This window comes from Ctenopharyngodon idella, chromosome 6 (assembly GCF_019924925.1).
Source record: "Ctenopharyngodon idella isolate HZGC_01 chromosome 6, HZGC01, whole genome shotgun sequence".
In the NCBI taxonomy this organism is placed as follows: Eukaryota; Metazoa; Chordata; class Actinopteri; order Cypriniformes; family Xenocyprididae; genus Ctenopharyngodon; species Ctenopharyngodon idella.
The window spans coordinates 30,973,508-30,990,863 of NC_067225.1; the positions used below are offsets into that span (position 1 = coordinate 30,973,508).

At 36.9% G+C, this 17,356-nt stretch overlaps 4 protein-coding genes across 4 annotated transcripts; all 4 read left to right on the plus strand.

The window, feature by feature from the left end:
* The first annotated feature begins 440 nt into the window (after nucleotides 1–440).
* On the plus strand, nucleotides 441–1,377 carry or90b1 (odorant receptor, family 90, subfamily B, member 1). The gene is given in 2 exon segments (XM_051897678.1): nucleotides 441–1,073; nucleotides 1,075–1,377. Coding segments are annotated over 2 exon segments (936 nt in total).
* Nucleotides 1,378–4,769: 3,392 nt separating this feature from the next.
* LOC127514883 (odorant receptor 131-2-like) lies at nucleotides 4,770–5,693 on the plus strand. Its single transcript, XM_051898137.1, has one exon. It carries the CDS (start codon nucleotides 4,770–4,772, stop codon nucleotides 5,691–5,693), a length of 924 nt encoding a protein of 307 aa, XP_051754097.1.
* A 5,081-nt stretch (nucleotides 5,694–10,774) lies between these two features.
* On the plus strand, nucleotides 10,775–11,716 carry LOC127514609 (odorant receptor 131-2-like). The gene has a single exon (XM_051897610.1). It carries the CDS (start codon nucleotides 10,799–10,801, stop codon nucleotides 11,714–11,716), a length of 918 nt encoding a protein of 305 aa, XP_051753570.1. The 5' UTR covers nucleotides 10,775–10,798.
* A 3,353-nt stretch (nucleotides 11,717–15,069) lies between these two features.
* Nucleotides 15,070–16,017, plus strand: LOC127514603 (odorant receptor 131-2-like). The gene has a single exon (XM_051897595.1). The coding sequence runs from the start codon at nucleotides 15,094–15,096 to the stop codon at nucleotides 16,015–16,017; it is 924 nt and encodes a 307-aa protein (XP_051753555.1). The 5' UTR covers nucleotides 15,070–15,093.
* The last annotated feature ends 1,339 nt before the right edge of the window (nucleotides 16,018–17,356 follow it).

Genomic DNA, 17,356 nt, shown 5'->3' on the forward strand with positions numbered 1-17,356 from the left:
ACATATTATCACTGTAATATCCAATACCATGCCAAACACTCCAAGAGTTGTCATGACAGAAATAATATTTTACTCTCTTTCCTTCCCTCCCTCCCTCCCTCCCTTCCTTCTCTCTTGTGCTCCTTTTTTCTCCCCCCTCTGTCAAATGAGTATATAAACTGGTCTGTTTACGTCTGGAGCCAAAACTATTTATTAAGCAAACTGAAAAGGTAAGCTTTATGTTTGTTTTTTTTTAATTATCCTCTTCATCGCTTACAATTGTTAACCTACTATATGTTTCTCCTTTTTTCATTTCTATATCAGATTAAATAAACTGAAAAATCTTAAATATGATCTTATTGCAGCTGGATGTACTTTTGACAGCCATCAAGATCGTTGGAAGGAAAAGAACAACAACAACAGCAGTCAAAAATTTTAAAAAACACCAGTGAACAAGGACAATGAACTCTACAATGTATCTATATAGTGTCCAAGAAAGATATTCGGATGCTTTTGCCAAAAATTTCACCGTTGTTCTTCTTGCTGTCATAATTCTATCCATAAATGGAGTGTTTGTATTGACATTTTTTAGGAGTTCAATTTTCTACAATGATCCAAGGTACATATTATATATTCACTTGGTTATCAATGATATGCTCATGGTTTTTATCAGTGTAATTCTTTCTGTGATGGCTTATTTATGGCAAAATGTACCTCTCCCTTTCTGTGTCACACTGCTAATAATAGCCTCAACAACTCATAAGAACACTCCTCTGACTTTGGCCGGTATGGCCGTTGAGCGTTACATCGCCATCTGCAAACCACTGCATCACCATCAGATTTGCACAGTGCACAGGACGTACATCCTTATCTCTCTGATATGGGGTGTAGGAGTAATCCCTGGTTTGGCTGACTTGATTCTCCTTTCAATTGTTCGTCCTTTATCTAGTTCTTCAACAGCTACTTCGTGTGGTGCATCAATTCTGTACAGCACACCATACCATGAAGTACAGTCCCGATTTATGAATGGCCTTTACTCATCTGTTGTGTGGGTAATTCTTGTATTCACATATTGTCAAGTGCTGATTGCGGCCTAGAAGGGCCACCACTGATAAATCTTCAGCAAAAAAGGCCCAGAGCACCATCCTGTTACATGGAGCACAGCTTCTGCTCTGTATGTTGTCCTACATTACTGCTGTCATAGACAAGATGTTTGTCCCACTTGCACCAGTTGATCGGGCAAGACTAACCTTTTTAAATTATCTTCTAACAAACATATTGCCACGACTACTTACTCCCCTGATTTATGGTGTTCGCGATAAGCATTTTTACAAACACATGAAGGGACTTTTTTCATGCAGATTATTCATTGTAGAAGTTGAATCAATCAAACAATGAGCAAAAAAGGGCAACATCATCAGATGTTTGATAAAAGTGCATCACAATTGTTGATAAAGCATGCATAATTCTTCACGTAGGTGTACTAGATGAATGTTTTGCAACACTGATGTAAATGTTAAACCTAAGAACATGTACTGCCATGTTGTTATGCCATAAATTAACAGTGTTCTTTAATTTTTAAAATGACAAAATGAATCCATGAGTTAAAATGACACATCTGAAAGTAAAGAAATGTAAGTAATGTTTACATTAAAACATACAGTAAATAATTATGAGCAGGCGGACCATAATTAACTGTACACTTCCCCAAAACTCTAAATCTTGTGTAGTTTTCCTATACAGTTGTTTGTATTACCAAAATGTTTCAGTTTAGCTGTGTACAATGAAAATAGTCCAAAGTACAATTATGCTTCTGTAGTAAATGCAATATTATCAACAAAACAAAATAATAGTGCAAAATAAAGTGTTTTTTTAATGTTACCACTCTACAATTTTCATTCAGTATGGTGTAGTATGGTTTCATTCTGTCTGTTTAGGTCCAGATTGCATTATATTTAGTGTGTTAGAATTTCCCAAAAGATGATCTAAATATATTTTACTTTTACAGTGTTGTTCTGCTTTGCATTCTGTCTTTTTTCTTCTTGTTTTTGATTGTTTATCATTATTATTATTAATACTTTAAACTCATTTTAATATATTTTTACCCTTACGACTCTCTGTTTTCTGCTTTAATACAATGTGTTGGATGAATACATGTACAAGGAAGAAGTCTGCTTCAGTGCTGAGATGTAAACAATTACAAAACAGGCAAATCTTAATCACAGCAACCGCATGCAGGTATCATTCAGACAAGATACATGTATGCTGACCCCATGTGGTAACCCTAAGAAGCTCAAGTACAAATTACATAACCAATTCAAAGCGCTGTTTTGTTTTGTATCGTTAATTTTGCAGTTAGCAATGAATAGAAAATGAGTGTAAATACAAAGATTATGAGATTTTAAGTTTTCAAAGATTATGTTGTATCAATGCAATTACATCATAGTACATACAGTAGGGTGTACAGATGAGCACAGCACTAAAAACTAATTTGTGTTGAAATAAAAACCTATACTGCATAGATTTAATTTGAATACTTTTTTGTTAACATCATTCAAATGTCATTAACTCGTTTATAAAAATGGCAGTCACTCATGGTTACTATCATAGCTCTACACAGTTAGAAGAGAGTAAGCCCACAAAGTAACATGCAAAAAGTAAATAGTTACAACCAATATAATGCTAACAACAACAATTTGAACCAATTTGGTGGATTTTGTCCATTTTGCAGAGTAACTCAGGTCAGTTTGGCACCATCCGCAATGCATGCTGGGTACCTAGCAGTTCTGCAATACTAATGCTTCAGGTATAAGCTTGGCCAATGCATTTCAAGTGCACTGTTCTATTGAACATACTACATCCGCTCTTGCACTACTGTGATGATAGCCTCAGTTCTCACATAGGCAATAGTGTGACCCTAAAATTTCTGTCATTAAACCGGAAGCGCTTTTATTCAGGTACAGGTAGTTATAAACAAGTCAACTTGCTCAGCAAAATCAAACTGTTGCTCTGCCATGACAGCAGTTATTCAAGAATTAATTCGTTCATTTGAGCAGAGTTACATTGTCAATAACCAAATTCCTGGAACACATCCACACACACAATCTTTGATTCACTAGTTCACACTTACAAATTATCAGATAGAGTAAAGAGTATGCGTTTTTGGCTTGCTGTCCGAGGAGGGGGCTTAGAGCTCGGTATTTTGGCCCAAACCCAGAGCACTCCCCCCGTATTATATAGCAACCAGCTAAGAGTGAGGAGTCAGGTGGTGGAGAATGCTGAAAACTGTCAAGGAACATAAGTGAGACGAGGAACGTAGGCCTCCTCTCATGCTGACTAGATAGACGTGTTGATTGGATAGATCATTTAAACATGTTCCTCCCAAACTTTGTTAATGAAACCATTTATTATCATTAATTACAACCAAAGATAAATTAGGATAAAACATAAATGATTAATTATCCTCTGGAGTCTTTCATTCACATGTCATGTGGCAGATGCAATGACTTAAAGGGGCGGTCACTACACTTTTCGTTCCATTGATTTGCATTCAAATGCATGCGAATGTGGGAGACTGGAAGTGCATGCTCAAGTGAAGAAAGGTGTGTTCGACTTGAAGCGGTGCTGCGCAGACCAATCGGTGTATGACATCAAAGTACCGCAAGAACGATTTGAAAGCATACGCCGCAGTCTGCTCTCTAATCATTCTCGTGGTACTTTGATGTCATACACTGATCGGTCTGCATAGCGCTGCTTCAAGTCGAACGCACCTTAAGTTTTGAATTTCGCTGCATTACAAAGTTCAAGTCTGGTGAGCTCTAACCTGTGAATTCGTATCACATGAAGATGTGTGACCAATAGAAGATTGATATGCGTAACAGCGTAACATTTTAGCTGAATTAAAAGAATGCAGACTTTTTGCAGTAGATTGTATATTTTTACATTTTGGATTTATTATTATTCATTACATGTTGAATTTGACATGACGTCACATCATGACCATTGCAGTGTCCATAGAAATTTTGTGCGCTAATAGTCTATTTTGACTACAGCTTAAGCATCCACACACGATCGCTTGACGGTAGTGCCGTGTGTGTGTGTGTGTGTGTGTGTGTGTGTGTGTGAGTGAAAATCAATAGTATTATTAAAATATTTGTAAGGTTACTAATTTGTATGGTTATTCACTAGATCTGATTATGGCAATAATTGTGCAGAAAGAAGACAGTAAAATGTCTATGATGATGATGGTATAGTGCTTGTTGTGGCGATGTTCAGAGTGCAATATTTACTGATTTATCTTTATGAATTGTTGTCATATTTTGCAATGCAATGCAAAGACTCTGAAACACTACCACAAACTAGACAATAAAAGGAAAATTAATAAAATATATAATGAATGGAGAAGCTTCAGACAAACTGCACTGTATTTGTCAATTAATTAAAATATTCTTTGTGTAACTTTGCATTGCAAATATTCCACTGTCATGAAAGTAACAGCAAATGTTTGAATAGGCAAATTTACAGTGATGCAATGACCAGCATACTTAATATTCATAATCTCTGCCCTTTCCACAAGCCATAAATAACACATGAGCACATAAAGTATAACTGTACTGATTAAAACTCATGTGAGCTTCAGACTGCCCACAATCCAGAACCGGTTCTTCTACTACAAGGTAAGGCTATCTACAAGACTTCTTTAAAAGGAATAGGCTAAGCCTAGAATAGGACACTTTTTAAACACTTTCTCCTCTTTCTGATCCAGATACTTCCTCATTAAGAACCGGAAAATGAACTCAACCATCTGGATTGTGGATAGTTATGAAGAAGCTCTTGCTAAAAACATTGTGATTGTTTGCCTTGCTCTTATCATTAATGTCATTAACGCAATGTTAGTAGTGACTTTCTTCTCCAATCCAATGTTTTCAAGAGACTCCAGATACATTTTATACATTCACCTGGTAATCAATGACATGCTCATGATATTTGTATCAGTGACTTTATATGTGTTGTCCTATGCAACACCACTTGTAAATGCTTCAATGTGTTGCATATTGGTGGTTCTGGGTGCAACCACCTTTATGATCACTCCTTTGAATCTAGCTGGTATGGCCATCGAACGGTTTATTGCGATCTGTAAACCACTGCATCACTCTCAGATTTGCACTCCACAAAGAACCTTCATCTTTTTATGCTTGCTATGGGTTTTAGGAGCTATGCCTTCTCTGTCAGATATCATTATTTTATTTTCAATTCAGCCCATATCTTCCTTCAGGTCTCTTGTACTTTGCTATCCATTCAGTTTGTTCCCTTATAAAGCCCACAAGGATCGCACCACTGCTTCACAAGTCATCTATATGTCTTTGGTGTGGATAATTCTCATTTATACTTATTGCAGAGTCCTGTTCACTGCCAGAAAGGCAGTTTCAAAGGGTTCAGCAAATAAGGCTCGGAGTACTATACTGTTGCACGGTGTCCAGTTACTTCTTTGTATGCTTTCCTATGTCGCTCCTGTTTTGGATATGATTGTCACTCCTTTCTTTCCTTTTCACAGAACTAAGATCACTTTCTTTAATTATCTAATCACAAATATTATGCCTAGATTACTGAGTCCTTTGATTTATGGGGTCCGAGACCAGAAGTTTGTGAAACAAATCAAGGAATACTTTACTTGTAAACTTATTATTGTAAAGATTGTGCCATCAAAATTTTGATTTTTATTACATTTTATTTAAAAACAAAATGTATATTTATTTGCATTTCTGTTTATGACATTTATGACATTTGTTTTATTTGAGATTTGAGAATCTTTACAGTGGCCTAAAAATGTTTAGATAAATGTTTAGTGAAAGTGTATGAAAGTGATTGAATAAGGTAACAAAATATCAAACATGTGGCAGACAAACAAATGGTGAATCAACTTTGCTCAGAACTAACTTCACTTTTCTGAGTCATTTTGTTCAATGTCTTTTAATCAGCTGGTGTTTTGGTAATTTTTAGTGGATGTACTGTATGAAATCAGTTCTTCTGAAGTTCACACAGTATATAGTTAATCACATTAACTATGGAAATGATCCATTAAGAAATCACAACTACAAATGTTGTCTTTATTTTGAACAGTATCTATTGTTTTATCAATTAAAATGTCTGCATAGCCAAACGAGTTTTAAAATGAACAATTTGGGAAACTCCTTATTAATGTTGATGATAGTACTGTATTATGATTAATATTTTTAATAAAATATATAGCAGTGTCTATTCCGAGGGTGGTTTGTACCAATAAGACACTAGCAAAAACATTGTTTTTTGATGCATCTATCAATTTTGAGATTTTGGGCTTTTTGGCTTTTCTTAAAGTTTTTTTTTTTTTTTTTTTTCAGACCAGTGGAAAGAAAACATCCAAAATACACTTTTAAGTGTATCTTTTATAGCACTGTATGTATTTACATCTGTAGATTTCACAGTATATATCTTTAAAGGCTGTTTTCTCAAAATGATTTTTTTTCTCCTACACTGAGCCAGAAATGTTCACTTCCGCAGCACTTACACCAAAGTTTTATTCCTAACTATATTCTGAATGTTTTTTTACAGAGGGGGTTTGTTCATATATAATTTGCCTGATTTTATACATTTTATTCCTAAAAAAAATGGTGAAAATGTATTGTTTTTTTTCTGGCTGTTGACAGTATTTTATGATTTATGGAGTGATAAAAAGAGATATCCAAAACCCCCTCTGTAAAAACCTTTGACACTAATATGTAAAAAAAAAAAAATAAATTAAACAAGAATTTTGAACCTGACTTCATCCAATGTTCAGTTTTTTGTTCCGTAAATTTATGCTAATTGGTGCATATTTAATTAGATAATGCCTCACTTGCATATTTAAACATAACAATTCAGAAAACTTGTAATACAAAAAAATGTTTGCAATTCTTAATGTAATCAATCACCTGGGGAAGTATGGTGATATCTATTAGTTTTACCCTATTCACCTGGGGTGACTTGTCTTAATCTTAAATCTAGATTAAATCGAGGTTTATAATAATTCTGTTGCACAAAACTTTAAACCTTATTTGGAATGATCACTCGCTCCTGACCACTAATCGGCAGGGATCGGAGTCTAACTTGCGGCTGCATCTGGCTGCATACGATTTCGTCATTAGTCTCAAGAAGTTTATCCAACTATCCAATCGAGTAGCTCATTGTGTGCAGGGATGTATGGAACACAGAGAGGGTCAGCAGTCTTCATTCCCACCTTGCCAGCCAGAGTATGTCAGCTCTCCAGAACCAGCATCTGAACCCATGCAAATCAATTCTGCTCGACTAACAACAATTGAGCGGCAAAGAGGGCTGACCCAGGGTCTCTGCTTATACTGTGGTGCTAAGGGACATATTATTTCTCCATGTCCCATTTGTCCTTGTCCCATGGGGAGTGTGGTTCACAGTCCCCATATCAACTCTACACCACTCACCACTATAGTCTGTCTTACTGCCTCTAATGTCCCTGTTTCAGTCAGTGCCCTCATTGACTCTGGTTCAGCCAGCAACTTCATATCTGGAGAGCTCTGCCATTATCTAAAGCTCAAGAAAACCTGCTATGAAACACAATACAAGGTTCACTCAATACCGGGTATGCCACTCAGGCATGTCCACGTGCACTACTGTGTCAGACCCTTAAAGCTAAAGTCGGTCGATTCCATCAACTTTCTGGTTCTGGAGAAGTCCACCGCTGACAGCATCCTAGGGTGTCCTTTTCTCATATAGCATCACCCAGTGCTATTCTGGACAATGGGAGAAGTCCTGAAGTGGGGCAATCATTGTTTTCCCGACTGCTTTCCTGACCTATCTCTCACCATGTCTCTAACAGTCAAGTACTTTAAATTCCACTTTCATCAAAAGCCCGGTTGAACAGCAGTCTGTTGACATCCCTGAGAGTTACTCCCCCTATAGAGACATATTCTGCCCCAAACGAGTCTCCTAGTTACCACCACACAGACCATGGGACTGCGCGATCGACCTCCTACCAGGTGAGCCAGTGTCCCATGACAAGAGATATCTACTTTCCGTCCCTGAACAGAAGGCCATGGAGAAGTACATCCAGGAGGCCCTCGATCATGGTTACATCCAACCCTCTACTTCCCCTGCTGCCTCAAGCTTCTTTTTTTGTGGCTAAGAAAGAGGGTAGCTGGAGTCTTTGCTTCGACTACCAGTCCCTTAACAAGATCACCATAAAATTGAGGTCAAGCTGGACCTCAGGAGTGCTTATAACCTCATCCGGATACATGAGAGGGACAAGCGTTTGTGACCCCTACTGGCCACTATGAGTGCTGTGTGATGCCGTATGGCCTGGTCAACGCTCCCTTCGCATTCCAGGATTTCACGCTGCAGGAGTACCTCCACTGGTTTGTGCTCGTTAGTGTGCTCCCGGACAATGGCCGGACCTCGCCAGCAGGTCTCGGAGGTCCTCCAACACTTGCGTGAATTCCACCTGTTCCTGAAGGAAGAAAAATGTCTCTTCCATTAATCTTCTGTCAAGTTCCTGGGTTATGAGATCAGCAAAAGAGGCATCAAGATGGATGAGGAGAAGGTATCTGCTATCATTGACTGGCCCATACCTACCACCATAAAAGAAGTTCAACGTTTCCTTGGTGTGTTTGGCACTGTCACCTCGCACTTTCACGAAATGCATGGATGCTGCACTGGCTCCACTGTGACTCCAGGGAATTCGCATGTTGAATTATATCGGTATTGATATTAGCTCATTCAGAGTATTTAGCGATTCAACATTGAGATGTTCTCACTCATATAAAAGAGCTGGGGTTGAGACTGAATGCCAAGAAGAGTGTGCTTTCTCCAGCACAGAAAACCACCTTTCTGGGTGTAATATGGGACTCTGTGACGATGCAGGCACGTTTGTCTTTGGCACACATAGAGGTAATCTTACCAGCAGTAAAAGAATTGAAGCTAGGCCAGTAACGCACTGTCAAACAGTTTCAGTTTCAGCAGTTGGGTCTGATGGCAGCAGCAGCCAATGTAATACCTTTAGGCCTGTTGTACATGAGACCCCTGCAGTGGTGGCTCAAGACCAGGGGGAATCTGTTCTGCACGATCAAAGTTACAAGCAGATGTCTTTGTACCTTGACGATGTGGAAGAAACCCTGGTTCTTGTCCCAAGGCCCAGTGTTGGGAGCTCCTTGTTGTCGCATGATGCATATGACGGATGCTTCTCTCATGGGTTTGCGGAGTGGTCCTGGAGGGCCGCTTGACTGAGGGTCTGTGGAAGTGCTATCATCTTTCATGTCATATAAATTTGCCTGGAGATCATGGCTGTTTTTCTGGCATATAAATTGCCTGGAGACGATTGCCGTGGGAACCAAGGGACCTGATCAGATTTCTTGCAGCACAGGGATTAAACATCCGAATGAAAGACGGTAGCGGTTGGTAACTCTGGTGTACTTTGGACAGAATCGGGCAGTCTGACAATAGCCCGGCATCCGGACATCATTTGATAACAGCGCATCTGCGCTTGAACTTGAAGTAAACAAAACTTTCTGCAGTGGTGACATTCACAAGGTTCCCAGTTTCCTGCCCTGAGCAACCTGGGAAGATTTGTTCTTTGCATCCTAGCCACGAGTGCACCTTCAGAGAGAACATTCAGCCTGGGTGGGTGCGGAATAAAAACGCTATTTTCGTTGCAGAGCTTCAGTGTTTATGTCTGAACGCGGGCTCAGTATTGGCCAGTACTGAGCTGCCGTTCGGACGTAAACACTGAAGCTCTGCAATGAAAATAACATAGCAGTATGACAGGGGACAGACGAATTTGTTGAATAAAGTCGTTATTTTTGTTTTTGTTTTTGCGCACAAAAAGTATTCTCGTTGCTTCATAATATAAAGGTTGAACCACTGTAGTCATGTCCACGGTTTTAACGATGTCTTTAGTACCTTTCTGGACCTCAAAAGGTGCAATGACGTTGCTGCCAATGTGTGGATCAGATACCCTTGGATTTCATCAAAAATATCTTCATTTGTGTTCTGAAGACAAATGAAGGTCTTACATGAGGGTGAGTACTTAATGAGTACTTAATGACAGAAATTTCATTTTTGGGTGAACTAACCCTTTAAGGTTTTCATACCATCAAAATCTCATACCGGCCTGTTCCTAATGTGTTCATAATTTCTTATGACAGCCTGGCCAAAAATTATGTGTGCACAATTTGGCATGTTTCATTGCATTCCACAAATAAAACAATTGACTCCAAGCACAACTACGCAATGTAAAGATGTGTTTTCCTTGGCCGGACATCACTTCTGGCCACTATTGTACACTGATTTTTGCTGGGGGAAAAAACAAACAATCTCCTTTCACTACTTTTTCATGAGATCAGTCTACATAAACAAAGCATGTATATTCCTGCTTTACAACCACTCAGAACACCCTGAAACTGCAATGTGCTAAAACAGTTTGCATGTCAGACAGGTTTTCAAATGCTTACTCTGTTATTCTGCAATGTTGCCATGAATGCAAATATTAGATGACCCTAGTGGGTAACAGGCTTAATATTCATGATCTCTACCCTTTCCACAAACCATAAATAACATGACTCTACTGATAAAAAACTCATGTGAGCTTCATACTTCCCACAGTCCAGAACCAGTTCTTCAGCTCAAGGTAAGTCTAAGTAATGTGTAATTAGAATTACAATTACAATTCGAATTGTTACAATTACAATTCGAATTACATTTTTTGTATTTTTATCATCTGCTTGGACTAAAACAATATGTGCCCTTTTTAACCACTGTCCTGTTTTCTCTCCCAGAAATGAACTCAACAGTCAGGATTGTGGATAGTTATGAAGAAGCTCTTGCCAAAAACATTGTGATTGTTTGTCTTGGTTTTATCATTAATTTCATTAACGGAATGTTAGTAGTGACTTTTTTTTCTAATCTAATGTTTTCAAGAGACTCCAGATACATTTTATACATTCACCTGGTAATCAATGACATGCTCATGATATTTGTATCAATGACTTTATATGTTTTGTCCTATGCAACACCACTTGTTAATGTTTCGTGGTGTTGCATATTGGTGATTCTTGGTAAAGTCACTTTTAATATCACTCCTTTGAATCTGGCTGGTATGGCCATCGAACGGTTCATTGCGATCTGTAAACCACTGCATCACTCTCAGATTTGCACTCCACAACGAACCCACATCTTTATATGTTTGCTATGGGTTTTAGGAGCTATGCCTTCTCTAGTAGATATCATTATTTTACTTTTAACCCAGCCCATATCTTTCTTCAGATCATTTGTACCTTGCTACCCAATATATGTGTTCCCTTCTAAAGCCCACCAGGAACACACCACTGCTTCACAAGTCATCTATATGTCTTTGGTGTGGATAATTCTCATTTATACTTATTGCAGAGTCCTGTTCACTGCCAGAAAGGCAGTTTTAAAGGGTTCAGCAAATAAGGCTCGGAGTACTATTCTGTTACATGGTGTCCAGTTACTTCTTTGTATGCTTTCCTATGTCACCCCTTTTATGTACATAATTATTACTCCTGTTTTTCCTCAACACAGAGCTAATATCGGTTTCTCTATTTATCTGCTCACAAATATTATGCCTAGATTACTGAGTCCTTTGATTTATGGGGTTCGAGACCAGAAGTTTGTGAAACAAATGAAGGAATACTTTACATGTAAAGTTATTATTGTAAAGATTGTGCCATCATAATTATGATTATAGTCGAGATTGGAATTACTAGTAATTTACATTTTTCCTGTTGCTCATAATATGTTTTGAAGAGTGTATACCTGGAGCAGAAAACAAAATCATTTCATTTACCTCAGAATTTGCGTTCATTTATTCCGTGTCACTTCCGGGGTCAGAGAAATTGGCTTAAGGTTTTGCTTGTCAAAATGGCATAACAATTAAGCTTGCTTATAGGCTTGTCATACTACCAGTTAAAATATCCAATATCAATCTCATAATGAAAAAAAATTCTGTTAAATAATATATAATTGGCATATATAATGTAATAATTGGCATGTATAATTGTATAACGGCTATACCATTTTCTTTTAAACGTTAAGGAAGTTAGTTGTGGCCTAATACAGGCCTAATACATTTGCTTGTGTTGTCTTTCTGTCAAATAGGCTACATAACATTTTTTGTTGAGTGCAATGACTATACTTTAAAGTGTGTGACTTAAAAGTGCAAATAGGCCTACAATTTGAGGGCTCCTGTATATATGCATTAAAAAAAAGGGGGGAAAAAATCTCATGTTGTCATGTTGCATGAAACAATATGTTTCTCTTTATCTGTTTATCTACTGTTTATAATAAATATTAACAGATCAATTATTTGGAGCAGAGATCAAGAAAGTGTTGTGCTAAAATTGTATGAATTATCCTACACAAAGCATGCATGTATAAATCAAATGGATATCATTTATATCTGTAACATATACAACACTGTAATGGATGTTATTGTATTGAACCAGTCCATAAAGTAACTACAGACTCCATATCACTATTGGAGGCCTAATCATGAAAAGGCATCAGATGAGTATATATATATATATATATATATAAAATTAGCCTATAAAAATTATAACACTTTTGCTTTTAAAACCAAGCAAATTTACACAAATAAACATAAATAAACTGTTTGTGAAATTTTCCGAAATAAACACACACACAAGTATCGTCCTACTTAACATATAAATCATAAGAATATGACTAATACCAATATGAATAAACAGTGTAAGGTTATTAACAGTCCCCAACGTTTTGTTAATACAATAGAGTTAGTAAGTTGGTATGAGCCACCAGAGTCATTTAAAAATATACAAATATATTTGGGGCAGCAGCATGCATTTTGACTCGAAAATGTCATTCAAGTATCGTACAATATAATGTGACTATATATCAGCTTGTGAACGTGAGGCACAAGTTACAAGAACCCAGCCCATGAATGAATCACTTTTGAATGATTTGTACATCAATAACCTCATACATTCTGTCGCTATGTAACAGCTCATAGAGATAAGATGCTTTAACGTTAAATTGGCTGGGGTTTTTTGATGAAGTTTGAGTCCCATAACAAGTATGATTTTATTGCCATTTTTGTTGAACACACTTTTGCCATTACAAGTAATGAAATCCCTTATTTTATGTAAATCTTTGCAATAATACCAGCATCATGTCGTGCAAAGGTTTGATTGTAATGAACGTATTGCACAGGCTTTCGGAATTGACAAATCAGCTGCCGATCATGCACATCTGGCGTAAGGTCAGATTAATTTAACACGGTAACCAGATAAACCATAACACCGGTAAAAAGCCAGAATGCCATTGCTTGTGTGAACAGCATATTTGTGTATTTACCAGTAAAGTCATCCTGGTAATTTTACGGTAATTTACTGGGATTGCTGTGTGAAAGGAGCTATTGTTTCTGATTAATTACAATGGCCAATCCATTATGGCAGAGAAAATTAATCATAAATGAAGGTTTTAATCGCAGGTTAGAATTATAATCCCTGATTTGTTCATCTGTGTTTAAAATTAAGTGGTGCACAACTCAATTTTAAATAAAACCCAGATCGACAAATCTTGATTAGCTTGAAACTTTGCTTAAAGACCCCCTGTGGTGAAAATCAAGTTTTTAATGTTAATAATAATAATACATTTATTTTATATAGCGCCTTTAAAATTTGCTTTCTCAAAGAGAAAAACAACACACTTTAAATACAAAAGACATGCAACAAAAAAATACAAAAATAAAATAAATAATCAAGTAAAAACAATCCTAAAATAGAAAGTTTTGAGAAGTGATTTTAAAGTCACTAATGTATTTGCTTCCCTGGCGTCAACCGGGAGAGAATTTCAAAGCTTAGGAGCATAAGAAGAAAATGCTCTATCACCCCTAGAATGAAGCCATGTCTTGGGAACAGCTAAGAGACCACTCTCAGAGGAACGCAGATTACGACATGTTGTGTAAGCTGTCAGTGGAGGATTTAGATACTTCAGCTAGAAGACCATTACAATCGTCAATACGTGAAAAGACAAAAGAGTTTATCAACCTCTCAGCAACTGAGAGGGACAACATAGGACGTAAACGTGCTATATTTCTGAGGTGAAAAAAGGATGTCTTAACCGTATTCTACACAAAAGACTCAAATGACAGCATGGCATCAAAGATGAAGCCAAGATTTTTTAGTTTGCTTTGAAACTCCAAGGCAACACCATCAACAGACAAAGTCAGAGAACCAGCATTTCGCAGTTGATGAGGAGAGCCGAGGAGCATAACTTCCGTTTTAGAGCTATTTAAGGACAGAAAATTATTAGACATCCTTGATCTCAGTGATACAGTTAGAAAGATGCACAACGTCCACATGTTGACCTGGCCTTGAATGGATATAAATCTGCGTATCATCGGCATAAAAGTGATAGTTAAGGTCAAGAGATCTTAGTAGTTGACCAACTATACATACTTTTTAGTATGTATAAATATACATACTAAAAAGTAAGGGACCCAATACTGACTCCTGTGGGACACCAGTATGCACAGAACCAACCTTGGACCTATAGTCACCCATGAAAACAAATTGACTGCGGTCAATAAGATGTTGTTTATACCAGAGACCAGTCTTATGTGGGGACCAGTCTGCATAAGCAAAGCATGTACATTCTTGCTTTGCAACCTCTCAGAACACCCTGCATAGAAATATGCTATAAGAAGTTTTCATGTCAGACGGGTTTTCAAATGCTTACTCTGTTATTCTGCAATGATGTCGTGAATGCAAATATTAAGTGACCCTAGTGGGTAATAGGCTTAATATTCATGATCTCTGCCCTTTCCACAAACCATAAATAACATTACTCTACTGATTAAAACTCATGTGAGCTTCATACTTCCCACAATCCAGAACTGGTTCTTCAGCTTAAGGTAAGTCTAAGTAGATTTAGTTAGGTATAATTTGAAATACATATTGTTTATGATATAAGCTCCTGGCAAATGTTAACCTCAGTTATCAATAGTGACTTTTATCATCTGTTTGGATACAGTATGTGCCCTTTTTAACCACTGTCCTGTTTTCTCTCCCAGAAATGAACTCGACTGTCAGGATTGTGGATGGTTATCAAGAAGCTCTTGCCAAAAACATTGTGATTGTTTGTCTTGGTTTTATCATTAATTTCATCAACGGAATGTTAGTAGTGACTTTTTTTTCTAATACAATGTTTTCAAGAGACTCCAGATACATTTTATACATTCACCTGGTAATCAATGACATGCTCATGATATGTGTAACAGTGACTTTATATGTGTTGTCCTACGCTTCACCACTTGTTAATGTTTCAACGTGTTGCATATTGGTGATTCTTAGTTCAACCACCTTTATGATCACTCCTTTGAATCTGGCTGGTATGGCCATCGAACGGTTTATTGCGATCTGTAAACCACTGCATCACTCTCAGATTTGCACTCCACAACGAACCTATATCTTCATATGTTTGCTATGGGTTTTAGGAGCTATACATTGTCTGGCAGATATCATTATTTTGCTTTTAACCCAGCCCATATCTTTCTTCAGATCATTTGTACCTTGCTACCCAATATATGTGTTCCCATCCAAAGCCCACCAGGAACACACCACTGCTTCACAAGTCATCTATATGTCTTTGGTGTGGATAACTCTCATTTATACTTATTGCAGAGTCCTGTTCACTGCCAGAAAGGCAGTTTCAAAGGGTTCAGCTAATAAGGCTCAGAGTACTATACTGTTACATGGTGTCCAGTTACTTCTTTGTATGCTTTCCTATATCGCCCCATTTACGTACATAATTATTACTCCCGTTTTTCCTCAACACAGAGCTAATATCGGTTTCTGTATTTATCTGCTCACAATTATTATGCCTAGATTACTGAGTCCCTTGATTTATGGGGTCCGAGACCAGAAGTTTATGAAACAAATGAAGGAATACTTTACATGTAGAGTTATTATTGTAAAGATTGTGCCATCAAAATTATGATATTTCTTTAGCTACATTTTATTTAAAAACAAAATGTATATTTATTTGCATTTCTGTTTAATTATGACATTTGTTTTATTTGAGATTTGAGAATCTTTACAGTGGCCTAAAAATGTTTAGACACTTAAACGTGAAAGTGTATGAAAGTGAATAAGATATCAAAAATATCAAACATGTGGCATACAAACAAATGATGAATTGACTTTGCTCAGAACTAACGACGTTGCTCAATGTCTTTTAATCAGCTGGCGTTTTAATGATTTTTAGTGGATGTATGAAATCAGTTCTCCTGAAGTTCACACAGTAGTTATGTTCTCTGTTGTTTTTGCATGTATTCATAATTTATTTGTATGACAGCCTGGCCAACAACAATTATTAAAACAAAAGTTTTAATAATATTTGAATAAAGGTCTCACGAGTGGATGTATAAGCAAGTGCATGAAGACGAAGAGTTCAAGCAAAATAGAACATATGGTTTTGCATGTAGTCCTCATGCATGCCTTTTATGATGGAAATAAAGACATTTAGAATGACATGTTGCACTAGCATAGCCTATAATCACAACTAGGCCTACACGTTTTGTCTTTATTTTGAACAGAATCTATTGTTTTATAAACTAAAATGTCTTCATAGCTAAACTACAGTTTTAAAATGAACAATTTGGGAAAAATTGTTCATTATTTTGTTGATTAAATATTTTTTGTTATTTTTTGGTTCTCTGTTGTTTTTGCATGTGTTCATAATTTCTTTGTATGACAGCCTGGCCAAAAATGATGTCTGCACAATTTGACATGTTTCATTGTGTTATCACTAATAAAACAGTTGACTCCAAGCACAACTACGCAATATGCTTGCAAAATCTTTAACAAATGTTTTAATAATATTTGAATAAAAGTGGATGTATGAGCAAGTGCATGAAGACGAAGAGTTCAAGCAAAATAGTCTTTAATTCAAAAGTCCAATAAATACATAGGAGAATCACAGGAAAACACATCCACATAACTTAGACGACACCAAACAATGAATTCAGGAAACAAAGAGCTTAAATAACAAGGAGAACTAATAAGATAATTAACAGAACAGGTGAACGGAATCCTAACCCTAATCCTAACCCTAATCAAACACACTGGGTAACTAGGTCAAATGACAGAACACACAGGCAAACAGCAACAAAACCAAATCACAATGAAACATAGCCAAAACAGAACATACACGTTACAGTAGCTCCCCCTCCCAGAAAACAAGTCCTTGTGCCTTAAAGAGTTTGAGAAGGGAGGGAGGAAGCTCTGGTGGAGGACGTGAAGCTGGAGATAGGTATAAAATAACAAAGACAGTCAAT